Genomic DNA, 25,527 nt, shown 5'->3' with positions numbered 1-25,527 from the left:
CACAGACAATGAAAACCCTGCTTCGCTGTGCAGTCAGAGAAATAAGGAAGCTACAAATCTCAGCCATAGAGGGAATAAAGCAGTGAGCGACCCCTCATGGCTTTGAGAAACCAGCTTACTGCAACTCCCAAAAGGAGCTCTGAAATGGAGCACTATTGCTGAAACCCCTCTGGGTCGAGGACATCCCATCCCATAGATACAGAGGTGGTTCTGCTCTCTGCCTGCCCTGGCTGTAAGAGCCTGCAGCTCCAGTTTGCACTGACATAGTAAGGGGGAGGCCTTCCATCTCCTATGCCCCAAAGCACGTCCCTCTCTGGGTCTCTGATCCTGGACAGAGAGACACAGCAAATGCAGGGAAGGAGGGAGGAAGGGAGGGAGGGAGAGCCGCCCTTTAGCAGACCAACGCAGTGTCCTTGGCACAGCCCTGGCTGGCATGACTGGGGTACCATGGAGCAACATGCAGTGCCATGCTCCTGCATTCAGGACTGTAATGACCCGAGCAGTGGATGGGCAGATTGAGCTCTGGCCTCCTGAGCTGCCAACAAGGCTGAAGCCAGTTCTGAGTTACATCCAAAGAAGGAAAACAGTCTTAAAAGTCAATCTTCTGGGAAAGGTGTCCTTGGGCCCCATGCCAAGGCCAGAGGGGATTCACAGTCCCCTTGGTCCGCAAACCTGCAGTCTCCATGTCAGAGAGCAGAGGAGCCTCATCACAGTCCTGCACGATTCCAGGCAAGTAGCAGCAAGAAAGGAACATCCCTTTGATATCCCTCTCTGGGCCGCTGGGCAGGGGAACATCACTCCTGCGCTTTATTCTTATTTTTCTGCTTTCTTATGGACAAGCGGAACTTGTTCTTCTTCTTCTGTGGCTCCTGGCTCTCCAGAGATCCATCTGCAGGACAATGAGCAGACATTGAGCAGGTTGAGACCCACAGCCCCAGTGCCACCCAGTGCTGCTCCATAAGAGTAGAACGGGCCCTTACCCAACCTCTGGATCATGTCTGCCAGCATCTGGTCCTCCTCTTGTTCTCTGTAATGGAACAGCATGGCATTAGAAAACTTTGCTGTGTTTCATGATAAGGTGGTAGACACTGAAAAACATGTAAAAGCTACTGTCATTCCCCCAGTCGGAAATGACCGACCTCCATAGCACACCCCGAGAAGGGTGCAGGAAAAAAGAACCCCACAGTTAGGGGAGTCTTAGACATTAGCAAATTGCATCTGGTTCCCTTGAAAGCAAGGGCCTGTGTGGGGATTTCCAGACTGTGGCAGTCCAGCACTGCAGCAGGGAGGCCCCTTCCCTGAGCTGGCCTATAAATCGTCAGAGTTCACCGAGTTGTGAGACAACACCACACCTGAGGAGATGAATAAAGGTTGAGACACCAGGTTGAGATACCACTTGCCAGAGGTGCTTGCATCTGGGACAAACATACTGCTATCTCCTCGTGCCTGGGCAAGGCCAGAGCCAAAAGCCTGGGCATTACTAGAATGCTCAAGCTGGAGTTGGTGCCCTGAGGTCAAGAAACAGAGGCTGTTCTCAGCAACAGGAAGCACAAACCCAGCTACTTGACACAGAAGTCTTCCTTTGAACTTGGGGGGATCCAACTCTTGGCTACAGTTATTCTTTCACTTGCTGCAGCAGATGAACACATTCCTGGCTTCATGTTCCCAGAGTCTTCCTGCAGCTCCCATGCTGCCTCCCTTTTCCCCACCTCCAGCCTCTCCCTCTCTTCCCCCTGCCTTCTCCATTTTCACAGCCCTTGTCCTCAGAGCAGCGTTAGCTTGAGAGAGCACTGAACATGGCTGCGGTCCTGATCTCAGCTTCTAACAGCTGCCAAGCAAGCAATGGCAGCAGCATTTAGGACAAGATGGTTGATGACAGGTCACCACCCACCTCTCAGGGAGCAGAAGTCTGGATTACAGCCATTCATCCACCCCTACAGCCTGGGCAGCGGAGCAAGTGCAACCTGGTGTTGGTTTATCTCCCACCATCTGAGGGCCCTCACCTGAGTCTGTCCTCATCCAGGCACTCCACAATATTATTCCGATCATTGACCGTGTTTAGGTATGACTTCAGCAGCTCCTCCTCTCGTTCCTTCTCCCTGGGTGTCTTCAGTTCCTCTGCACAAGACAAGGGAAGCCCATCTCACAGCTACAGGTGAGTATCTCCCCGCTGTGGCTCCTGCCTCCACCCTGCTCCAGCAAGTCCCTCTCACAGGCCCAAATTTTATTATCCTCACACTCAGGGGCACATCTTGCATCCCCTCAGAAAGTGCAGGTGAGTTGGATGTTACAGGGAGCCTGCACCTGACAGCCCGACAGTGCAGTCAGGAGAGATCCCCCAGAGAAACTGCGATCCCTGGCAGCGTCATTCAGATCTGAAGGACATCCCAGGGCTGGTGCGCAGAGTGGAGGGCTCCACACAGCCAGGGGCCAGCACGACTCTCAGTGCACCCGCTGGTCCTTACCTGACTTGTTCATGAGGTGTCGCAGCTCTGTCTCAATGTTCCACTGCTGTTCTTCCAGCTTCTGCTGTTTCATCCTGGAAAGAACCACAGAAGTGATGAGTTACTGCCCCTCCGTGCCCCAGGGCTGGACCCTTCTCATATCATGCTAAAACCTCATCTCTGCATTGCCCACCACCTGGGTAAGGGCTGGTGGGTCCCGGGCAAATCTTCCTCCATTGCATTTATAAGGTTTCCCTCCCCACAAGTTCACCACAGACCCTGGGTGCTCATCAGTGCTCAAAGGCCCATCAGCTGATACCTCAGGCAGTTCTCCCAGAGATGTCCTCAAGCCCTCCCTTATCCCACCAATTGGCACATTATTTTTTGGGCTGTCATGCTCCCTATCCTTCCCTGCTTACTGCTCACAGATGAAGTGCACAAGCAGGTGGATGAATTTCTGGTTGTACTTACTTGTACATCAGCTCCGATTCCTGTCTGAGCAGCAGCTGTTTCTCATGGATCAGCTTGAACCAATCCACCATGAGGGCATCCTCAGACTCGTCTGCAAAGGAGACAAAGGGCAAGACACCTCCAGAAGCTGCGTTAGTTCAGTTCCCCTTGACTGAAACACACAATCACTTGAGGGAGAGCCTAGCATAACTTACATTAGCCATAGCCAACCCCAAGTGAAAACAGATCATCTTTGGTACTCCTGGGTACAAGGGAAAGGATGCAGACTACCCCCTGCAGATTCAAGGAAGCTGCTCACAGATACTCTGTCACAGGGCACCCAGATAATCTTCCATGTGGCTGGCCCAACTCTGACATTCAGAATGAACTCACTAAGCCCTGCGAAACTGGAGCCAGCCACGATGACCAGTCTGGCTTAGGTTCCAAAAGCCAGATCAATAGCAGCTTTCCACTCCCAAAACTCCCTGATCTTCAGCCAAGTAAACACAAGACCTTGCTCAAACAATAGGTTAGGAAACAGCCGGAGAGGGTTCAAAATTCTCAGGGCTTTATCTTGCTATACCAGGTACCTTTGGCAACCTGGTGTCTCACATGTAGCATGAGCTCCTAGAAATGGAGTCAAGAAAGCCCAGGGGTAGGACATAAGCCTCACACCTCCCACTGTAACAGAGCTGGACCCCAGTCTCCTTTACCTCCCTCGCAGCCACGCAGCTGCTTCTCCAGATCCACTCCTTTCAATTCCAGCTCATCCAGCTGCTTCTCGATGTCACGCACCTTCTCCTGGATTTTCTCCTCAGGCAGGTAGTCTGGGTGCTGCTAGAGAAACAAATGTAGGAATAAATACAGCTTAGTGCCCTCAGACTGCCTGCTGAGGTCACAGCCCCAACAGAGATGGGAAATGATAGAAGGAGCCCAGCTGCAGAGCCATGTCCTGGATAAGCCAAGTCAGCAGAGATGCAGAGCTGGCTGCTCGCAATGGAGCGGTGGCCACTGCAACATTACAGCGCTGTGATATATTCACTGTGAGTGATAACATCTACCCACACTCATTAATCCACAGACATTCCCATTCCTTTGTTGGGGAAGGCTACATCTACCAGAATTTTGTTTGGCTCTGTCTTATTCCAGCCTCTATTGTCCCCCTGCATGGGAGATAACCTGCAGTCTCTCCATCTTGTCTCTGCCCCAGAGCCTTTCACCCTTTCCTTGGGAATTCATACAAACCCTCCCAATAAGACAAAATGAGATATATTTGGGCAAGCATTCCAGCAGGATACCCAACAACCCCAGCCTGTTTCCATGACACCTGGTGTCGAGCCATACCTTCGCTGGGGACACTGCTTCAGGGCTCTGGATGCTTTTCGGAACAGAGGGTTTAACTAGAAGGGAGGAAAAAAAAACAAAGAACACCACAACAAACTAAATAATTTTGTGGTGTTGGACAGTGCCCACACCACCAGAGAGCACAACAGGTCCCTGCCACCCAACAGAGGGCACTGACGATGCATCGGCACGCCTAAGGCGAGAGATGTGTCAGCAGGAAACAGCACAGCCCGATTTACTCCTCGTGGCTGGACACTCAGATACCCTCCAGTCACAGGGTGCTGCTTTCATCCCCAGAGCATAGGCAGTCACCAAACTTGGGTGTGACTTGGGACCTTGCACCCGAGAATATTGACTTCCATGTTCATTCACCATCTTGTTAAAACTCCAAGATACTTACTGGGGCAAAAGCTACCCCTTATTAAGCTTCCAAACGATAGAACAGAAATACTGGGTTACTGTCACAGGTAACACTTAAAAATGCCCCTCTAGCGCTCTTGTACAAAGTAGTATCAGTAAATACTAATGAAACAAAGATGGTCCAGGGGACCTTAGCATAGGTCTCAGGAAATTAAGGTTCAATTCCTTCCACAAAACACTTCCTAGGTGAGAAGTCCCTTAGGCCCCACTACACAGCATTATTTAGGCCCTGGACACCTATTAAAATCAATCCTTAAGCAAAGTCTATTTGTTCCACTGTGCCTCAGCTTCCTCTGCCCAACTGTGCTGCAAGGATAACTACAGAAGAGTGTGAGGTATTCGGATACCCGAGGGGCTGGGCTGGATAATTACCACAGAGAGAGAACAGAGGCATACGTGGATGATGTGATAAGGAAGGAAAACTCTAGTAAAGAGCAGGGCTGTAAGAAAGGCAGCAGCGGTGCAGGCTTAGCACACACAAGGAAAAAGACAGGACAGACTAGGAGAGCCCCCTGAGAGTCTCTGGCAATTGGTGTTGACTCGAGGAAGAGCTCAAGGACAGCTCTCCAGTTGCCCAGCCCTTGCTCTATTTTCTAGGAAGAGTGCAAAAGGAGAAGATGCTGGATGTGACAATCAGCTGTGTTGTCCCTGCACTGCTGGCCTTTGTTAGGGTACTCTTCCCTCTGGATGCTGCTGGTTTGCTGCCCTGTACACTACCTGCGACTCGCACGTCTCTTAAAGGTTCCTCCAAGAGGGACCTGGCCTGCCATGAGCAGCCTGCTGCTACTGCCTGAGCAACACCTTCCTCTCCCAGCTCAGCCCTGCATCTCCACGCTCCTTCTGAGTGATCTCTGCAGCACCTCCAACCAAGGCAGAAAGCTGCACCACTGATCATGGGAAGATCAAGGTCACTGGAGGGGAACAGCTAGTAAAACGACACTCTCCTGACCAGCTCAGGGTCTGATATCCCCTGATATCCCCTAGTTCTGTCTTGACAGGCACAGGATGGTTGGCTGCTTGCCTACAAACTGGAAGTAGGACAGTTGGCAAGAAAACCCTGGAACCTCCTTTCTCAACAGAAAACGCTACCTACACCAAAGAAAATGAATGATCTATAGAAATGCTCACCATCCACAGCCCCATGCAACACACACAGGATTAAGGGCAGGAATGGTAGCTGACTGTTCACAGCGTCTCTCTGACCACTGAGGTATAGACCTATACAGAGGAGCAACAAGTCTGTCCCTAATCCACAGGCTGCCAAGCGACAGCAGCCAAGAGAACAGCCTTTCAGATGGCAGAGTTGCACACATGTGAAAATGGGGGGAGACTGCTGGGAAAGTTGCCCATAGTGGGCACTCCCCAACAGCAATCATTAAGCTTTAGAAAGATGGATATAAATCCAGCCTCCCTTATCTTAACAGCTCACTTCCTGGGGTAGATGTAATGCTGAACCTTGTGGCTGAGTCTGAAGAAAAAGGAGATGGAAAGTTTTGAGCAAATGCTGGCAGTGGAGGCATGCTAAACTTTTAAAATAAACAACACAATTGGAGTTTGAACGCTTTGTAGCTGTCAGAGGTGCAGGCTAAGGACAATGCTGGAACCAGCTAATAAATATTAAAGCATGAGGCCACTGAGTCATCGGGACCCATTCTGCTTGCTCTGAGACAAACACCAGAGTCAGTGCTGAGCAGTGCTGTGAGGACCTTCTAGTCCAAACAGATAAGACAGAGCCAGATGGGGTAAGGAAAGTAGAGAACAAACAAGCCAAGCAAACAGGACAACAGCAAACATCACGTTAGTTCCAGGAAATTTCACCTGCATTGTGGTGGGATACATAGGAGGAAGGACAACTGGGCAAAGGAGGAGAGAGAGGTATACAGTAAAGCTGTGGTTGAACAGACAGGAGTAAGAAACTGGATTAATGCGAGGGACAAACTGGTCAGAACTGGTCAGGACATCTTTGAATGTCCAAGAAGCAGCAGCCTTGGCTGCTGCTACCATGGGTCCTGCCAGCTGAAGTCTCTGGCTGACAGTTCTCTGCATTCCTTTCATTTTCCAAAGCCACTCAACTGGAGCAGAACAGAGACATCAACTAGATTCCCAGTTCCCCGAATTAGGAGATGGTCCTCTTCATAGCTCTGAGACTAAAGAATGATAGGGCAGTGACCTTCACAAATCCGCATTTTAATTTCTTCCCTTCCCACTGAATTCTCTGGCCTGGCTGATTCTTGCTCAGGCCAAGCTGGCTAATAAAAAGTAATGACAGAGATTTTTCCCCCGTGACAACAGACACAGGCTTAGCCACAGAAAATCTGGGGACACATCTCCCATACTGACCACTCAGGCTGTCCCCTGACAGTGCAGAGGAGAGAGTGCCTTTAAGCAGGCAGAAGAGACCTTACATGCGGTAGTGCTTTTCTTCAACTGGTTGCCCTCTTCCTCCTTCTTGGCAGAGCCCCCAGGGTCTTCCCGGCCTTGCTTTGAATTCTGACAGCTCCTGATAAGATCTGAGCTGGGGATCAACAACTTCTTCGTGAATCCACCAGATGAAGCTGGATTAAGAAGCACAGACAGGTTTTGGGTATGAAATTTCAACCCTCATCTCATAAAAAACCCTTTATTGCCCAGCATCTCTGGCACTTGCCACTAGGCACCTTCATTTCTAATCCTAGTTGTCCTAGGAAGAGAGAGGCCAAAGGAAACAGGGAAAACCCACCAATTACAAGGCCAGAGAATGAGAGAAGGGTGGAGGAGAAAAATAAATGGTTGGTAACTATCACCAAGATTTCTCACCACTACATGTTTATGCAAGAGAGAGTAAGTGAAATCTTGCTAGCTGTCTTGCAGAAGAAGGGCACCCTGTGAAGACCGAGTCCCTCTCCTTGGGGAAGGAAGGCTCTCCAAATAAAGGCACCACAGGGCCAAAGCAGGTGCAGAGAGCAAAAATCCCTGAAAGCCAGGCACCATCTCCAACATGTTCCTTACATGTGCCTTGCAGCACTAATGCCTGTCCCCTGCCTGACTAGCAAAATGAAGGCAAAGCTTATATCCTTCATACCAGAGTCCAGCTTTGCTGATGGGACAACTAATGGACTTGGCTTTGTCTCCTTGTGTGCTGGGCTCCCTGTTCCCACCTGGGAGTTATCAGTAGGTTTCTTAGAGCCACCTTGGTCTCTGCAAAGAAGAAAGACAAAGGTAGGAAACCATCCCTCTGGCAGAATGGTCCACAGAAGTGTTCTGGACATCCTGGGCTGAATCTCCATCTGGGATGGTCACACTTTTCTAATCAGAGTCCAGCGATTTGAAATACGCCTTCCCTCCCCAGAAATAAAAGCCTTTGCCTCTTCCATCAAATTGTTGAACACGGAAGCATTAAAACACAGGTCGTCTTCCCTCCTATGTGCACACAGACCTGCAGCAATAAACACAGCTGCAGACATGGACATCCCCATTCACTTGTCATGGAGACCCATCAGCTCCAAGACACTCACTTGCTGACTACAGGCTTCAACAGAGATCTCCAATCCGCTGGGCTCTCAGACTTGTCTTCACCAACATTCATGCTTCCTAAAGGAAGGGACATTGCAAGATAATATCAGATCCAATAAAAAGAAACAAGCCAGGTTTGTGTCTCAGGAGGATCTTAGGAGATAAGCCATGCACTCGGGTAGATACTATGATGTTATTGCAGCAACCAAGCACCACTTCAACAAGTTTAACATGGATAGATTCATATACAATAGGTAGTAAATAACCTTCATGGCATTTCGCCCCTTTTGGCTCAAATGCTTTAAAACCTACACAGCTACAGAAACACAGCCATGGTGTAAATGAACAGGTGTGTTTGGCAGCAATATAACACAAACAGCTCAGATCTCAGAGACCAAAGGATGGGGCAGGAAGCAGGGGACAGGAACAAAACACCCACACACTCACAGCAAACTGCAGACAGATACTGCTTCTGGCCCAAAAGAAGACAGGCCATCTGGAAGTGGTTGAGACACTGGGTACCCCCCAGAACATCATCCCTCAGCCCACTTTTCAGCCACCATGGTGGAAGCTTTGTTCAAAACAGACAAGGAGGCTGGGCGAGTCCCAGCTGCAATCACAAAATCATCCTGAAGTTCTGGTAAGGTCTCCCATCTGGGAAAGTCTACCTAAGCCTCTGAAATCCACCAGGATCCCAACATTTCACGACAGCTAGTACAACTTCAAATACCTGGAGATCCTCAGAGAAGAAAAACTCACCATGCTAGAGGGAGCAATTGCACAGGGAGAAATGGAGATGTGTTGAGCCCCAGAACTCAGAAAACCCTTATGTGGTGGTACAGACAGAAAGTATAGGAGACTGACATATTCGTTGTACTGGTCCAAGAGAAAGGCATAAAGTTGGCATGCTGTGTCCAGGCAGGGTTGTATGTGAATCAGTCATCCTCACCTTTGATGCCTTTCGGCTCTGGCTTGTGCACAGAGTCAACAGCTTTGCTGGCAGCCTGGCTCTTGGGCAGAGGGTCTGTAATCTTCTCCTGTTTTAGTGCTGTATACCCTGTTTTGCTGGGTTGTGCTTTTGGAGCTGGACTCTGCCACTGAGATCTGGTGGGAGAAAACTTGCCACTGCAAAAAAAAAAAACAATCTAGTGAGTCTTTTTGAAAGGACAGACCTTTTTATTGGCCTCTGTTCCAAAGACTTGGATGAGTCCCTCTACATGTCTTTAAATCTCAGCCACAAAAGCAGTCAGGGAAACAGGAAGAAAGATGCAGGGACTTCTCCAAGTTATCCCAAGGATCATCTTGGGAGTAAAAAGGGAAAGAGAAGTAGTACTTACCTGTTGGATGCTGAGGAGTCAGTGGATCTGAGTCCTCCTGGCCTGTTTGGAGAGGTGTTTGATCCAGCCAGAGCCTGTATTATATTGTTACATGCCTGAGCCTTCTCAGCATTCACTGGCCTGACCTCAGTAGTGGTTCTGGCAGAGGCAGTTTTACCAGGGCCATGAGAAGAAGGGACTTGTTTTTTAATGTCAGAGGTTTTATTGCTGGACGACTCTAATGACTGAAAAAAATTTTCTCGGGCTTGCTGTGTTTTTGTTGTGGAGGTTGCCCAAAGAGGCCCTGACGGGGTACCTTCACGGTGATCTGTTTTATTTCCCAATGGGGTACCTTTGCAGTCATCTGATCTATTTACAGCTGAAGAGGACCACGGAGTATTTACACTTTTGAAGCCAGAGCTTCCAGAAGATGAAACAGATGGCTTGGTTGAATTAGCAAGGCCTTCCTGGCTGGGTTTCTTCAACACCTGCTCCGGTTTCTTTGGTTCTGCTGCCTTCTGGAACGCCCTGGCAGCAGTAGGGGCTGGGGTACTCTCAGGTTTGTTCCCGGTGCTGCCGAGACCAGAGATCTGGACATTGTCTGGCTGCTGGTGGCTGGAACAGATGAACGTACCGGGCTCAGGCCCAGCTTTGTAGCTTCCAGGAAGAAGCACGTTCCAACATTGCCTGCACCTGTAGATACAAAAGTCTCAGAAAACATCCTCCAGAGCACTGGGAGGCCATCAACACACAGCCGAGAGTGCAGGCACAATTCCACCATCAGCACAGGGAGGGTGAAGGTATCAAACTGGCAGTGAGCAGACCCCGCATGCACATTCCTCAGGCACCAAAATAGGAGCTGCTGATAGCACAGCCTGAAGTAGGAGAGGTGTGGATGAAAACGGACCGGTGCAGAGAGTTTCCCCTATGCACGGGCCAAGAGCAGGGCCAGGCTGCCTCCACTCTGACAAAAATGTCCTTGTCCTGGTTTCAGCTGGGATAGAGTTAATTTTCTTCCTAGTAGCGGGCATAGTGCTGTGTTTTGGATTTAGGATGAGAATAATGTTGATAACACACTGATGTTTTAGTTGTTGCTAAGTACTGCTTATGCTAGTCAAGGACTTTTCAGCTCACCCACGCTCTGCCAGGTGCACAAGAAAACTGGGAGGGGGCACAGCCAGAATAGTTGATCCAAACTGACCCAAGGGCTATTCCATACCATATGATGTCACGCTCAGTATATAAGCTGGAGGGAGTTGGTTGGGGAGTGATCGCTGCTCGGGAACTGGCTGGGTATCGGTCGGCGGGTGGTGAGCAATTGCATTGTGCATCACTTGCTTTGTACATTATTATTGTTATATTGTTATTATTATAATTACTATTTTACTTTATTTCCATTATTAAACTGTTCTTATCTCAACCCAGGAGTTTTCTCACTCTTACTCCTCCGATTCTCTCCCCTACCCCACCCGGGCAGGGGGAGTGAGTGAGCGGCTGAGTGGTGCTTAGTTGCTGGCTGGGGCTAAACCACGACAGTCCTCCATCACCTTGAGTGCCTCACACCACTCTCTCTCCAGTCCCAAAGGAACAAGGCTGCCCCTCTGTGACCCACAGGCCTGTGCCCCCACTTTGAAGAGCTGTACCTGAAGCAGTTCCTGTGATAGAGCTTCCCATCGACCAAGTGGCGCTGCACCAGGTGCACATGGTTCCCGCAGATACCACAGCTGCTGCTAGGGAAGTTCCCGCTCTCTGCCAGGACCCCTTTCTGTGGGGAAACGCAGTCGGTGAGCAGGCAGCACCGTGGCCCTGCATACAGCTACGAATGTCCCAGGCAGGTGAGAGTTCAACATGCACAGCCAGTTGGCTGGGACAGAGAAGTGATATCCAGAAAATCCCTGCTCCCACTAACCCTGTGTTCAAACGAAGTGGAACAGCCCTCAGGAGGATAGAGTAAGGGGGACTTGTTCCCACAAAGCCAGAGGACCAAGGTGTTTTGTCTGTCTGTGGAAAACTGAGGAGCAAAGGTCTCTGATTTGAATTAGCTGGGAAACATCCTTACCCTTTTGAGAGAGGAGCTTCCTTTCTTTCACCCTGTTTTTGTCCCTACTCTGCTTTGAAACTATTTCCAAGAATTTAATCAATGTTTTCTAGCAAAAATAATATATTCTGTTAAAAATCTCCATCCCCAAGGCCTAGGAACAGCACAGGTGTGTCCTAAGACACCCATGTCCCATTCGCCACTAGATAAATCTCAGCTGCCTGATGGCTTTCCAATGACTCCCACCTGAATCTGTTCAGTACCCAGACCTCTGGATTAAATCCCCCATAGTGAGCAGAAAATTTAGGGACTAAGTCCTTACCACTAGGAGCCTTGAACTAGCATTACACTCTCTAGCTCACTGAAGAGATTTAAGGTTTAAAGAACACCCCAAAACACATTTCCTACCGTGGTGACTGGGGGGATTTCTTTTGGCTTAGCTCTGGCTGGCGGGTGGGCAGGAGGCAGTTTTGGTGGTACTGGCTTAGGAGGCTCTGAAACGACTTTCTTCCCAAGAGGCTGCTCCTGAGGTTCAGAGGAAGGACGCTTGATTCCAGCCATGCCACCAACTGGAAGAAAGGAAGAAGGGAAGATTTTAAGGTAACATAAGGAAAACCCATGAGCTTAGGAGTCATTTACAATATAAGAAGATCCAGAGGTGCCTGATGGATAACTTGCAAAGCATACAAGGGGACACAGGCTTCCTTCACAAGCAGTTCTGTAGTGGAGTGAGGGGCAAGAGTCACTAAGTGAATTTTACCAACATATGCTGGAATCATCTGGTAGCTGAAACTGCTGATTTTTCTTCTTCTGAGGGAATTCCATGGGCAGGAGGGGGAATGAAAAAGTGGAAAAATACAAAACACCATCGGTCAATGGACTGAACAAGACCTTGGGTTTGTACCTGGCCCACAGTTTGGCTGGAATTGATCACCACTGAAACAGGCACTGCTGTTAGGTATTACAGCTAGCTAAGGAATTGAAGCATGGAGGGTTCGCTTCATTCAGGTTGCTGTGCTCCAGAATTCCTACACACCCTGAACCTTCACTCCTGTGGGTGTCCACCCCACATCCCAGCTGGGACTCTCATGGAGCAAACAGGCTTGTCAAATGAAAAAATGACCAATAAAAATGGGTAATTCTATGACAAGAGACTTGGAGGTGCCATGATGGCGCTGATGCAGAAACCAACAGGACTTGCCACAAGAAGCCTGCAAATGCCCGATCCTCTCTTCTTTGCATATAAAAGAGAAACCCTCTAAATTCACAAGTGGAGAAAAGAGAATCCCCACACACTTCAGCCAAGCAAAGAATGATGCCCTGTGCTCTGGGAAGTGCAGGGAGACTTCCCTGGGAAATAAGGCTTCATGCACAATTTTTACAGACTTGACCCCTCATCTGTCTCACAGGGATGTTATTTTTGTGCCAGTTCCTATTCTGAATGAGATGCCTCTGTGTTCCTTGTGAGATATCTGTGCCACAGATTTGCTTGAAGAGCGACCAATTAAATGACCACCCATCTGAAAAGAGATTATACCCTTTTCAGTAAATACAGATGGAGTCTGGGTGGGTGTAGGGAGCAGAGAGGAAGCCCAGTTCCCGGCAGTCTTCTCTCAAGAAAGCAAGCTATCCAAATAAACACCCAGGGCTCTTTTACCACAGTGACCAGTGGACTGGTGACAGCCGACCCAGCAAACAGTTTAGACTTAGGCTGCCCCCTCACTTCCTACTCGTGCCTTTTATCAAGTTCTCAAAGCCCAGCACAAAGTTGGGTGGTTTCAGCTCTGCTCTTCTGTAAATACCTGACCTCAATAAAATATTGGCTGCTGGCCCCCTCTGGCCTCCTGTGTCCTGCTTATTTCATGGTCTTGCTGGAGCCCATTCGAAGGGCACGACTATGGTATTAGGAGTCTGCTTGGTGTCAGAGGGCACATTCCTGGCTGGGCTCATTTTCAGACACGCGTATTCACCCCAGCAACAGGAATGCAACCAGAGCGTTTTGTGGGACACTAGAGAATATAAAAATGTGCTGTGCTTGGTGGCGTGGTAGGCAAGATGCTGGGGGGGGGAGAGGGTGAAGACCCCAAACTGACCCAGATTCCCACCACTTGGCACAAACGCAATGGAATTTGTATGACTTCAATCAGAATGGTTTTAAAACAAGAAATAAAAAATGAAGAGAGGGGAGGGAAAAGGTTGTAGAGGGAGAGAAAAAGCATGCTTAAATGTGTAAAGAGGTGGAGAAAGGGGAAGAGTTTAGACATTAAAGGCAGCTCTCAGAGTGAATTGCGCTTTCTTTCCAAGATGTAGGACATTTTCAATACCTATCTGTCTTCTCCATCTAGATTCACCTTAACCAGTTAAGTCATTCATGTCCCACTTTCTAAAGTTTCCTCTGGAGGAATCTGTGAAATTGGTTTATCGTATTATTTCATTTTGTATGAGCTTAAAGCCAAATATAAACCAAGCCTACAATAATGCTCCTGTGAGCCCAGATAAACTCTCCAGTACCTGAATATAATGCCTTGGCAGCTCTGTGGCCTGTTTTATGTTTGAAAGAATTTGCTATCACAATTATGTCAGTTAAGGGGGTCATTTTCTTCTACTTCTTTGTATCAGCACTGCTGTGCTGTACAAGCCCTACCGTGGATGCTGTTACATTGGCACAGCCTCACAGGCAAGCTCAGCCTTGTTACACTCCATGTTCTCACCAGCCCTCCTGTGTGGCAAGGACTGGAGCAGGGATGGAGGTGCTTGAGAAAGGAAAGCTGAGGTGGGGACCACAGAGGGGAACCTTCAACTACTCCTGTCTGGTTGAACCGTAAGAAATTTTAGACTGTATATTAAATTTTAAGGCACTAGTTTTAAAGACAAGGCACAGCCCTGTGCCCTTCCAAAAGCACTGGTGCTACTGTAGGCCGGTGTGTAAAGAGTTCAGATCCTTCACTGAAATAGTTCTGGTACCAAAAGGACTCTGTGCAGTCTGTTTTGTTTTTCCAGGCTTGTTAGGAGGCAAGGGAAAGCATAAAATTAAGCCCCAATCCTTCCCACCCCTCCAGAGAATATGGTACTTACTAGGAGACCGTCCATGGAAGTAGTTATAATACTGGGAAACATAGGTGAGGATGCTCAGCCTGTCTGGTACCCGCAGAGCAACCATATCCTCTGCATCCAGCAAGGCTGGGATCCCCAGCTCCTCCTCTGCCACTCGAAATGCCTAGAGAAGGGGGAAAAAAGAAAAAAAAAAAAAAAGGGGGTCTTGTCCAGCCCAGGCAGCAGAGCTGCTCCTCATCAGAAGTAAGAAACTCCACTGCAAACAGCCACACTAGAATAATAACTCTACTGGGGAACAGCTGTACCAGTTTAACTCCTACATCGTACGGCCATTACAGGAACCAACGGAGTCATGGCTTCCAGCCACCATGTTGAGAAATTCAGGCAGGAAGCCAAAAATCTGGCCTGGCAAGCTGGCCATAGCTCACTGCACAGGAACTCACCTGGGCTTCCCCTGCTCTTCCTTGAGCCTGCCTCTATCTGGACATGCACAGCTGCGGAGAGCGAGGCCTGGCAGAAGGGGATGTGTCAGTCCAGGCTGGCAGACTCGCTTCCAGGCTTCCAGCCCAACCTGGAGCACTCCCCAATTAACGGTGTGCTGGTAGGTGTTTGCAGGCAGCTTTCTATCTCCAAGTGCTGTGCAAATGTTAAGGCTTCCTGCCTACCGCCTGCTCTTCCCCATCTGAAAAAGGGGAAACTGTGGGCTTCAGGAGGGAGCTCTCTCTCCCAGACTAGAGAGGGGGAAGAGAAGAATAATGCAGAAGAATTCCTGATACCTAGCTCCCTTCCAGCTTAACCATTTCCATGCTGCCTAACATGCATTTGGGGCAAATATTCCTCTTTGTGGTCCCCTCTGCTTTGAAACTGCAGGATCAAAGTTAGGTAAAAGAGGGAAAAGCTATTTTCTTTTGCCTCTGAACGAGAGTCTTTACTAGAGGACAAAAAAACCCCAACGTCCAAAAAGCAACATCGCCCTTGCTCAGTGTAGGGCTTTTTTTAGGGACTTTCTTCAGCCCTCTTCCTTCCTGGCTTATAGGAAAAAATCCTTTGCCTCGCCCTTTGGAGCATGCCCTTTCAAAGGAAAACAGCACTTGCAGGAGCGGAGGCACAAGGAAGGATACTGCTGAACCCCATAGCCAAAGGGTTAAAGAAAGATTCGAACATATTAAAACCCTCCGCATCTGACCTCTGGCACAGACACAGAACAGTGTTGGTGTACAAGCCAACTATTCCTGCTTAGAAGAAACAAACAGCCATTATTTTCCAGCAAGATAATTACCATTTTTTTCCATCGGGTATCCCAGTAAAAATGTAACTGTGCTGACATTAAACATGCTTTCAGCCAGTTACCTCCAGTGCGTCATCCTGGCTGCCAGCACAGCCTGGCACTCGCCTGCCTCATAACCTGGTACTTAATATATTCTTTGGAGCGTTCCCCATTGCACTGGCTGCACAACTGGTCTGACCAGTGGAGTTTTCTTGCTGGACATTCCTGCTGTGCAGTCTAGTGGCCATGCCACCTCCCACCACATAAAGCCATAGGTGAGACCAGTGCAAAAGGCATAGGACAAGTGTGAGGGGCTGCTGGGACCACAAAGAGGAGGATGCTCTATGCACACAACTGGTTTGTCCAGAACCAGGGGAGCAATGCAGAGAGCAGCATTAGGATGTAGTGTTCCCTGTGCCTACAGCATCCTCATGTTCCTGGGAACCGCTCTTGCCTGAAGATCCAACAAGATCACCACCTAACATAGCCCAGTTGCCCTTCTCCTCTACCTGTCTGCCCAAGCTGACCTTTAAAGAAGCAACATACGATTTCTGCATAATATTTTTCATCAGTGCAGCTCCAAGTGCTTTATGAAGGAGGTAAGTGTCACTGCTTCCATTTTGCATAGAGGACCCAAAGTGATATGCTCAAGGCCATCTGAGCTGGCCAGGCACAGCCTTCCTCTGACACATGCTACCACTGTATCAGCTACACCACACCACCATCCATTAGCACTGAAAGAACCAGAACCAATATCTCTAGAAATCTTCTCATCTTTAAATATTTTTGAAATCTTTAGCAAAAAAAAATGCCACCAACTGAATTTTTTCTAGGGTTTGGGGTTGTTTTTATTAGCACTTGAGAAGTGACACATTCTTCCTCAGCAGAAGACCTTAGGTGGCAAATTGCAGCCCAAACAAGATATTTTTAGTTGAATAATATAGCCCCTCAAAAGAAGTTACTGAATAGTGAGGCATCAAGGAGGGTCTGAACAATAGCAGAGGAATAGCGCTGGAAGAAATCAGACCCACTCATGTCACAAGGGCAGCCAGAGGAAGAAAGTGTAGGAGCTAGGATGGAGAGCAGTCCGAGGGGGGAGGCCAGTCCAGGAGCCCACAGGGAGACGGAGGAGTCAGCCCCAGTCATGGCAGAGCCAAGGCAGCAGCACACCAGCAGTGAAAGCACAACACAGACAAGTCTTCCTACAGCAGGTGGAATAAGGAAGAGAGCACAAAATAAAGGACATAAAAGAAACCAAGAAATGGAGGGAGGAGAGGGAGGGAAACACAGGCTGCGACAAAGGAGGGAGCAACTCTTTTTATGAGAGGCACAAAGAAGCTTTTCATTAATAAAAGCTCATTAATAAAATGGCTCATACAGCTCATTTCCCAGAGACAAGCAAAGTTGCCAGCAGAGCAGACACCATCAGCCCAGCTGGGGAAGGAGGAACACTCAGAACTTCACAGCACTCTGGCTGGGATGACTGTCCATGGCGAAGAGGCCCTGATGCCTGCCGAACAGCAAACCTCATGGGCAAAAACGCTCAGTCTGAACCTCACCTAGAGGAGAGGAACGTGCAGGGCTGAACCCCAGAGAGTGTGAGTAACTACTCACATACTGCAGCCCCAGCTTGAGGAGAGGGGGGTCCGTCACAGGCACTGCGAACACAGCTGGGGCCGAAGGGGAGAGGAAGCTAAGGAGCATGGGGTGGTGAGTTTAGCTCTCCCGGAGGCACGGACCACCTCAGACGACTCATTGCATCAGAGGATGTCATTCCTCCAGCCCAGACAAGAGTAAGCTGCTGTGGTTCACATCCAGAGCTCCTGCCAAGCAGCCAAGAAGCTGCGTGGAGCAATGTCAAAGGAAAAAAAGCACTTTAATCCACTCCCTCTGTCTTTACAAGGGAGAGAGGGAGGAAAAAATCCCTCCTTGGAGCACTAAGCTCAGTGCAGAAGGGGGCTGGCCTGCCCAACTTCTACCTTCTTCGTGGAAAGAACAAGAGAAACTCAAATCCCATCCTCGAGTGAAGTGTCCAGGCACAATGAGGTTTTAGGACATCTCCACCTTCCAGCAGCCTTGATTCCCTGTATCGGGAATGAGCAGAAGTAGGGGGAGACTTCCTGCACTTCCCCTCTCACACCAGCTACCTCCCAGCTCCTGCTCCATCCCTCAGGAGCATCACGTACTCAACATGTCCATGCCCATGTCTTGACCTCCAGCATCTCTGCCCAAGCTCCTGCTGCCACAGGACACACTGGACACAGGCATCGCTGTGCAGCCAGCAAAGAAGTGTGAGTAGTCTGAGGGTGCTTTCAAGCAGCCAGCAAGCCTGGACATTGCCGTTCAAATCAGAAGGTTGGACGCATGCAGAATAAAGCAAAGGATTTGAATACGGCACACTCCGCCCACTGCATCTGCAGGGTTTCTGTCACTACACCACATAAGCAAGGTGCCAGGTCATAGACTAGACCAAAAGTAAAACATTAAAAGTCACTTACCAACTTGTTGTTCTCGTACACATTTTCTTTACTGAGGGAGTTGAAGTTTCTGAAATACAGAAAGAGAAAAATCTCAGGTTGGCAATGTAGAGCAAACTGCTTCACTACCAGCTTCTTGAACCTCTCTGAGCCTCACTGGTTCAGGGGACAGAGCACCTCCTCCCACCCTGCCTTCTCAGAGACGCTCCGGAGGGAGCAGTGTGGCAGATCCTGTCCGAGACAGTCACAGACCTGCTGCACCTCCCAGGACAGAGACATGCAGGAGACGCAGCAGGCACAGCCATCTGCCCACAGCAGCACAACACATTTTTGGCACATCTACCCTTGCAGGGCTGACTCCCGCAGCCTCCCGCGGACAGGACGTGCTGATGCCAAAACATCCCATGCAGATTCACAGGTTTTGATGAGGCAGCCAGGAGCAACCTCTAACTCATGGGGTGGGGTTTTTTCCCCCCGAAAAAGGCCTTGGTCCTCTCCCACCTCAAAAAGATACACTGATGTCTGCCAGCCAGATTTGCAACACTCTCTCCCTTGGAAGTACTTCCCAAATAGTCACATCCACGCTCTTCTCCCATCTTGCAAGTTGTCCCCACACAGAGAGACCTCACAGCCCCAAGGAGGCGCGGATACCTCAGACGCTGCACGTATCACACGCTTCTCTGACGCACCTCAGAAGCTGCTGATTCCACCAGCACACAAGTTCTGGTTTCAAATCCTCTTTTCTTCTCTGGCAGGGCTCCACAAAACCAGCACCAGGAATCTGCCTGGGAAATACCTCTGCCCACAACACAATACTGTGGCTGATAACACCAAAGTTGCCTGTATAAATCTTATTCTCCTTTCCCTATGGCTGTCACTTTAGATTTGTAATCATAACCAATAACTGAAAAGGAAGAGACAATTACTTTTTGCAGTTACAAGCCAAAATCAACAATCCTTCTTCCTTTCTACTCTCCCTGAATATCACCTACCTCTTCCCCTCTCCCCAGATTTGCTCTCCCCGTCTCTGGTCCAACCCAGATGCCACCGCTCTCTGCACTGTGCTGGCAACTCAGAAACTGGGACCAGGCAGGACAGGCAAGAAAGCCCAGGGAAGAGTGAGTTTATGGTACTGGAAGTGGAGCTGCAACACAGCGTGCCTTCTCACCTATAGCAGAGCGTGTCCCTTGCTTAGGGAACAGCCACCATCAGCTTTATTTTAAACTGACTGTCACAAGCTAAACTAGGAACACAAAACCGACTATGACACAAATGGTATGGAATAAGGAGTTGTATTGGGCCCGGCTGAGATGGAGTTAATCTTCTCCACAGCAGCCCTCATAGTGCTGTGCTTTGTACTGGTAGCTAGAAAGGTGTTGATAACACACCAGTGTTTTGGCTACTGCTGAGCAGTGCTCGCACAGCATCAAGGCCGTCTCTCCAACATTTTCCCCCCCTCACGAGTAGGCTGGGCGTGGGCAAGATCTTGGGAGGGGACATAGCCAGGACAGCTGATGTTGGCTCAGCAGTAAAAGCTAAGAGAAAGGAGAAGGAAGGGGGGACATTCGTTATTTACGTTTGTCTTCCAGAGCAACCGCTACAGGTACCGAAGTCCTGCTTCCCAGGAACTGGCTGGACATCGCCTGCTGATGGGAAGTAGAGAATAAAAATCTTTGTTTCCGTCTATTTTGCTTCCATGCACAGCCTTTGCTTTTGCTTTTTTTTTTTTTTAATTGAACTGCCTTTATCTTGACCCACGAGGTTTTGGGGGATTTTTTTCCATCTCATTTTCTCCCCACCTGTCCTGCTGAGGAGGGGAGTGATAGAGCGGCTTGGTGGCACCTGGCATCCAGCCAAGGTCAAACCCACCACAAACAGAAAAGGCTACAGCACCAACTTTGCATTTTTGTACGTAGCACCTTTATAACCGACGTGGACCTCCCCTTGCTAGCCAGTCCCTCACCTCTGAGAGGAGCCAGGACAACCGTGTGAAAGCCAGGGCAAAGCTGGCTTGCAGTGACCTATTCATGAGACAAACACATGATCTGTATCGCAGCAGGGGAACTTTTTCCATGACTTGTAACAGCAAGGAGCAAGCCAGGTCCTTTACCTGCTTCATACAGGAAGTGGAGCATTACATTATGAATGAGAGGTGCCTTCGAACAGGTTTGTCCATCATGCCACAGCCTGTGCCTCCTCCCTGCCCTGCCCCGCCCCCCCCCCAATCTGGTACTGCTATGTGAGATAAGGAGAGAACGAATGACAGATAAGACCCAACTCCCCCAAGAAGCATGTAAAGACAAGGCGCATCCCACCTCTAAATCACATACTCTTTCCTGTGCAAAATCAAAGGGACTTGCAGAGGTTTTTCTTCAAGCAGTGCTCCTGCCCAGAGATTTTCCTTCCCTGAGACAATGGATTAAAAAGAGCAACAAAAACAATCACAAGCCAAAAAAGTTTCAGTGAAACAATAGATACAATCACCCTGGTTTGTGTCAGGCAAGAAAATCAGCTTTTTAAAGAGCCAGCTGAAGGAGGTGATTGCAGCTCTGCCTCACTCCCAGTTCTGTTCCCAAATAAAGTCTCAGCAGCAGGGTCATCCTGAACACAGGAAAACACCTGCAAGAGCAAAGGGGAGCTCCAGCTTCCTCGGTCATACTGACACATAAGACATAACATACTGGAATTACCTATTTCTTGTTAGTCAGTGGCCTTCAGCCATGCTGAATGCTGTTTGCTATGGTAGTGTGTGTGCAGCTTCACACTGCGTGGCATGTAACAGAGACCTAAAAACCGGAATCTCTTCATGGTGAATGTCTGAAATTCCCTTCTGTTCCCCAAAGGAGTGCGAACAACCAGGTTACCTGGTCATTTCAAGAGTCTCCTGCCCTCTCAGCATCACTCCTTCCCTGGCTTGTCAGGTGAACTGCTTACATACAATATTTCTTTTGGAAATCAATCTTGCTGGTGCATCTCCTATCTTGGAATGTCAAAGCCCTCTGACCAATGTAATCCCAAGAAAGCAAAGCTAATACAAATGGAGAAGTAGGAGTTCTCCACTGAGAAACAACAGGCAACTGAATTAACTGGAAGAGGTGAGAAACATAAACCTGACCCAAAAGAGGGCCTCCAGTGCTGGAAACAAAACAGATTGGAGTTCACTAGCACAGGGATAGAAGTGAAGTTTTTAACTCCCCAAAAAATCCTTCTCTTAGCAAAAAGTGGCTGAGCATTTCTCATGTCCATGAATCTCCATGACTGCCCACTGCTCCATCTGCACAGACCCAGTGCTCGCAAAGCACGCCACGGTCCTTTGCAAGCACATGTGCTTCTACAGGAGAAATCTCTGCTGCTGCTGCAAGCACTAACTTGGTTGGAAACTTGCCCTTGGAGCAGACTGAGAAAAAAAAAAAAAATCCCAGAGCCATGATGGTACCAAAAAAGCTTCTGCTTTTCATCACTTTTGTACTATTTTCTCTATAGACAATAAGATATGCACAGTCAAAAGGATCACTGAAGAAGAGTGAAGCACCCTTTGCCAGCTCACAGTCCTTGAACAGAAGGTTCAAATCCAGCATGCTCTGCTGGGAACAGGACCTTTCAGCTGTGCTCTTTCTGGAGGTGTGAACAACCTGGGGAGAGGGGACAGGGCTGGGAATCCCAGGTGGAAGATGTCCTCCATGTGCTCCACCTCCTCTCAGCAATGCCTGCTCCACACTGCTCTGGTCCTGCTGGCAAGCTGCAGTGTGCTGCTGGGGGACTAACAACAGACGAGACTCCCCGACCCCAGAACCATCCTCCCCTCGCCTACGCCTGTCACACAAACCACAACCGCGCGGAGGCCAGGCAAGCGGCAGCTCTGCTTCATCCCAGCCTTTTGCTAAGGAGATGGAGACTGCGGGCAACCCGTCCTCAGCACGGCCGGGGCCCTCCCTGTCCGTATCGGTGACTGTCGGCCTCATCCTGCCCCGCTGAGCTGACAGTGGCCCAGGAAATGCTGCTGGAGGAATGGGCACCCGCTGCTGCTCAGCTGCCAAGGGGGATTTCAGAACCAGTCAATTCCCAGAACACTGAGCTGAACACCAGCTCACAGTCTGGGAAAGAGCAAGATCCTGGACAAAAAGAAGGAGCTTAATCAAAACCTTTCCTTAACATCTGGCATTAATATCTGAGCGAGTGTGCACAGCTCCCCTGCTTGTTCTAACTCACTTACCCGGCCAAGGCCACTAAAACCGTGGCCAGAGCTTGCACAGCCATCATCATCACACGTGGCAGCTGCCGACCTCAGCCTCCCACCACCCTGCAGTGAGGCTTCATGTCCCTGTGATGAGAGGAGCCTCAGGGCTCCGCAATCATCCCAGAAAACGGGCTGGGACCTGCCAGACACAGTGTGCATGCCTGGCTAGGGCTGGCTATGAAGCACTCTTCAGCTGGGACAAAAGAGAAATGAATTTCCATGGTAATTCAGCATGCTTCTCCACTCCCCCAGAGCATCCTTGGGTGAGTGGGAAGTGCGTGGGAAATGCATTTCTGATTTTACACAGCCTGCCCTGTTCACCAATAGCATACAAACCGACATCAGCCAAGTTTGAGAGAAGTTATCATACTTTCCATATGTTTTCCAGCAAGAAAACAGGAAGAGGGGGGGAGACCCCCACCAGCCTGTCCTCTGAGCCACATACCCCACAAGAGAAGCCTGTGATTATGACCATGTTTTGTAATTGCTTGAATTTTTCCTGGGAATTTCTCAGACTCCTGCAAGGAGAAATCCCCTGCACTCCTCAGCCCAAGAATCTCATTTGTGTAAACCAAGACGGAAAACACACTGTTGCAAAACTTGGATGCCGTGACTGAATCATGTTCTGCAAGTGATTTATATAGCAGAGCTGCTGCAAACACACCGAGTACTCCGAACACCAATTATCCTTTTCCAGTTTTATTTTCAGTATGATGCTTTTAATCTTCAACTAGAATCTTTGCTAGAAGCAAGGGGAGGAGCTGAGGATAAACCGCTTGAAGCCCCTGGGAAGCAGGAGTCAGAGCCACACGTGCACCCAGCCGCACTTCTCTGCTGGTGGCTCCTGCACCACCAACACTCAGAGAAGCTTTTACAGATACATGGAGAATTTGCACAAGTATTCAGCCACGGGATCCGACACATGACACCCGGCAGCCCTGGCCACCAACCACTTGAAAGCATAATTTCCTTCCAGCAGGACTTTGCCCAGCCAAGGGTACGCTTGGTGCTTTCCTGCATTACACGACTGACACCGACGAGGGAGGTCACTGATAAAAGCTTTTCTTTAACCTTCAGGCAGTCTTTGCTGAGCTGGTCCAAGTCAGAAAGAGCTTCTGTAAGGTGCTGAATAAAGTCAGGCAGAATTTCCATCATAAAAGAAAATGAATGGGAACAGAGAGATGCCACAAGGAACATCTTCCCTCTTCAGCACAGGAGAACTTATTTAAGACCTGTCTGTCCACAACCCTTGATGCACAGTTCAAGGATTATAAACAACCCACTAAACTCATCAACAGGATTATTCTAGCTCTCAAGTTGCTGAGCCCCTGTTTACAGCCATGCTCCGGATGGGCCAGCTGCAGTCGGCCAGGAAGCAGTCACGTTCCCTCTACGAGCACCTCCTGGTCACGTCAGCCTTTCTGCCCTGGTATTTTTTATCTTTGGGACTGTGAATCAAAGGAAGGAAAGGAAATATCTGAAGTCACATAGACAGGACAGTGTGTCAGGAAGCCATACACAGCAACACCATGGTGACTGCCCAAGCACTGGGGACTACAGAGAAAGCGTGCCTGAACCTCCCGCTGCCCAAGCCTGCTCCTGCCTCTTCCAAGTTTCAAAACAACAGAGGAGAGAGAGCAAGAGGACATCTCCTTGGGCTTCCACCAAAAGCCAGACAGCTGTAAGGGAGATCTCTGCACACAAAGCCAAGCGGCAGGCTGTCCTGGGAGCACGAGGCAAAAGGCAGAATTGAAGGAACAGGAGGAAAACCACAGTACAGAAAACCCAACCTGGTCCTCCACCTGGACACATCTGACTAGGAGAGGCCTAACACTTAACAACTCCTGGGCAATCTTCACACTGCTCCATTGCCTTGACCTTCCCCCTCACCTGCGAGTGTGGACAGGGATGGATTTATGTCCATGACCAGTGGACATGTCCAGCCACATGTCCCTGTCCAGTCCAAAGAGCCCAGAAGTGGGGAAAAAACCCCCAAAACTAGGAAGCAGGATCTACATCTCCCTTTGGCGATTCACCTTCCCAGACATTAACATTTGGGCAGGCACAGGTCAAAGCCAACAGGGCACCGCAACAGCGCCAGCAAGGGCTGGGAAACACCTTGTCTCCCACAGACAAAACTCTAGATGGGAAAAAGGAGCGATGTTCAGCAATCCAGCGGCTGCCGGGCCCTGCCTTTCTATTGTATTTTGTTTAAATAGCCCTCGCCTCCTGACTCGCGAGCAGCTGAGCAGCCGTCGGGCTGAGCGAGGAAAGCCCAGCCTAAGCAAACACAAACAGCAAAGAAGGAAACGCTTTCGCAAAAACCGGTGCCTGAACTTGTTTTGTAATGGAAAGGACGCGTTTAAAGTATTTATACTTCAGCCACAGAAGGAAGAAAGGAGAAAAATGATAGAGGGAAAAAAAAAAAGCACGTAGGCGAAGCTCTTCGCTCAGAGATTTGCAGCGTGGGTGCTAGCCGAGCTCGCAGCGACGGCCAGCCAGGCGCCCACAGCATCTCCCAAAGAGCTGGGACTTCTGTTAGGGCTGCGCCGGCGGGGACGGCGAGGTCCCACGGCGGGCGGAGGGCCCGGGCTCCGCAGCTCCATGGCGGGCTGGCCGCGGCCCAGCGAGGGCCCTCAGCTGCCGGGGGGGGTCCCGGCCCCTCCGAACCGGCAGCCCACGCACCGGCCTCGACGCCCGGCTAGGGTACTCACATGAGGTCGGGCCGGTGCCGGTGGAGGATGGCGCAGAAGGCGAGGCCGTCGCGGAAAGAGGTGGTCATGTTGGTGATGCTGACATCGCGGTAGCCCTCGCACTGCTGCTTGCACCACAGCTGCAGGTTCTGGATGGCCGCCATGGCCTCGACGGGGCGGGGGGAGGCGGCGGCAGGCGCGGCGGTGCAGCAGGGAGCCCCTCGCCGTGCCGAGCCCGGCCGCAGGCTGCCGGCGTGTGGCGGCGGCCGCGGCGGGCAGGAGGCGGGGAAAGGGG

At 49.8% G+C, this 25,527-nt stretch overlaps 1 protein-coding gene across 1 annotated transcript; it reads right to left on the bottom strand.

The window, feature by feature from the left end:
- Nucleotides 1-364: 364 nt before the first annotated feature.
- On the bottom strand, nt 365-25,396 carry MICALL2 (MICAL like 2). Its single transcript, XM_075718623.1, has 17 exons — nt 25,254-25,396; nt 18,324-18,372; nt 14,580-14,721; nt 11,913-12,073; nt 11,110-11,231; nt 9,488-10,159; nt 9,100-9,275; nt 8,153-8,228; nt 7,720-7,835; nt 7,064-7,213; nt 4,239-4,294; nt 3,608-3,731; nt 2,916-3,006; nt 2,466-2,539; nt 2,004-2,118; nt 981-1,027; nt 365-889 (listed from the first exon to the last, which is right to left on the bottom strand). The coding sequence occupies exons 1-17, from the start codon at nt 25,394-25,396 to the stop codon at nt 795-797; spliced, it is 2,409 nt and encodes an 802-aa protein (XP_075574738.1). The 3' UTR covers nt 365-794.
- Between the last annotated feature and the right edge of the window lie 131 nt (nt 25,397-25,527).

This window comes from Pelecanus crispus, chromosome 11 (genome assembly GCF_030463565.1).
Source record: "Pelecanus crispus isolate bPelCri1 chromosome 11, bPelCri1.pri, whole genome shotgun sequence".
Taxonomy (NCBI): Eukaryota; Metazoa; Chordata; class Aves; order Pelecaniformes; family Pelecanidae; genus Pelecanus; species Pelecanus crispus.
This window is presented reverse-complemented; position numbering and strand designations above follow the sequence as displayed.

What these genes read in the sequence shown, in the direction of transcription:
- MICALL2 (XM_075718623.1), bottom strand. Translation starts at nt 25,396, where the DNA reads ATGGCGGCCATCCAGAACCTGCAGCTGTGGTGCAAGCAGCAGTGCGAG. An exon ending in TGTACGAGAACAACAAGTTG is followed by an intron (nt 14,722 to 18,323) that starts GTAAGTGACTTT and finishes CCCCTTCTCTAG; the next exon opens with GCATTTCGAGTGGCAGAGGA. An exon ending in AAATCCCCCCAGTCACCACG is followed by an intron (nt 11,232 to 11,912) that starts GTAGGAAATGTG and finishes GTTTCCCCACAG; the next exon opens with AAAGGGGTCCTGGCAGAGAG.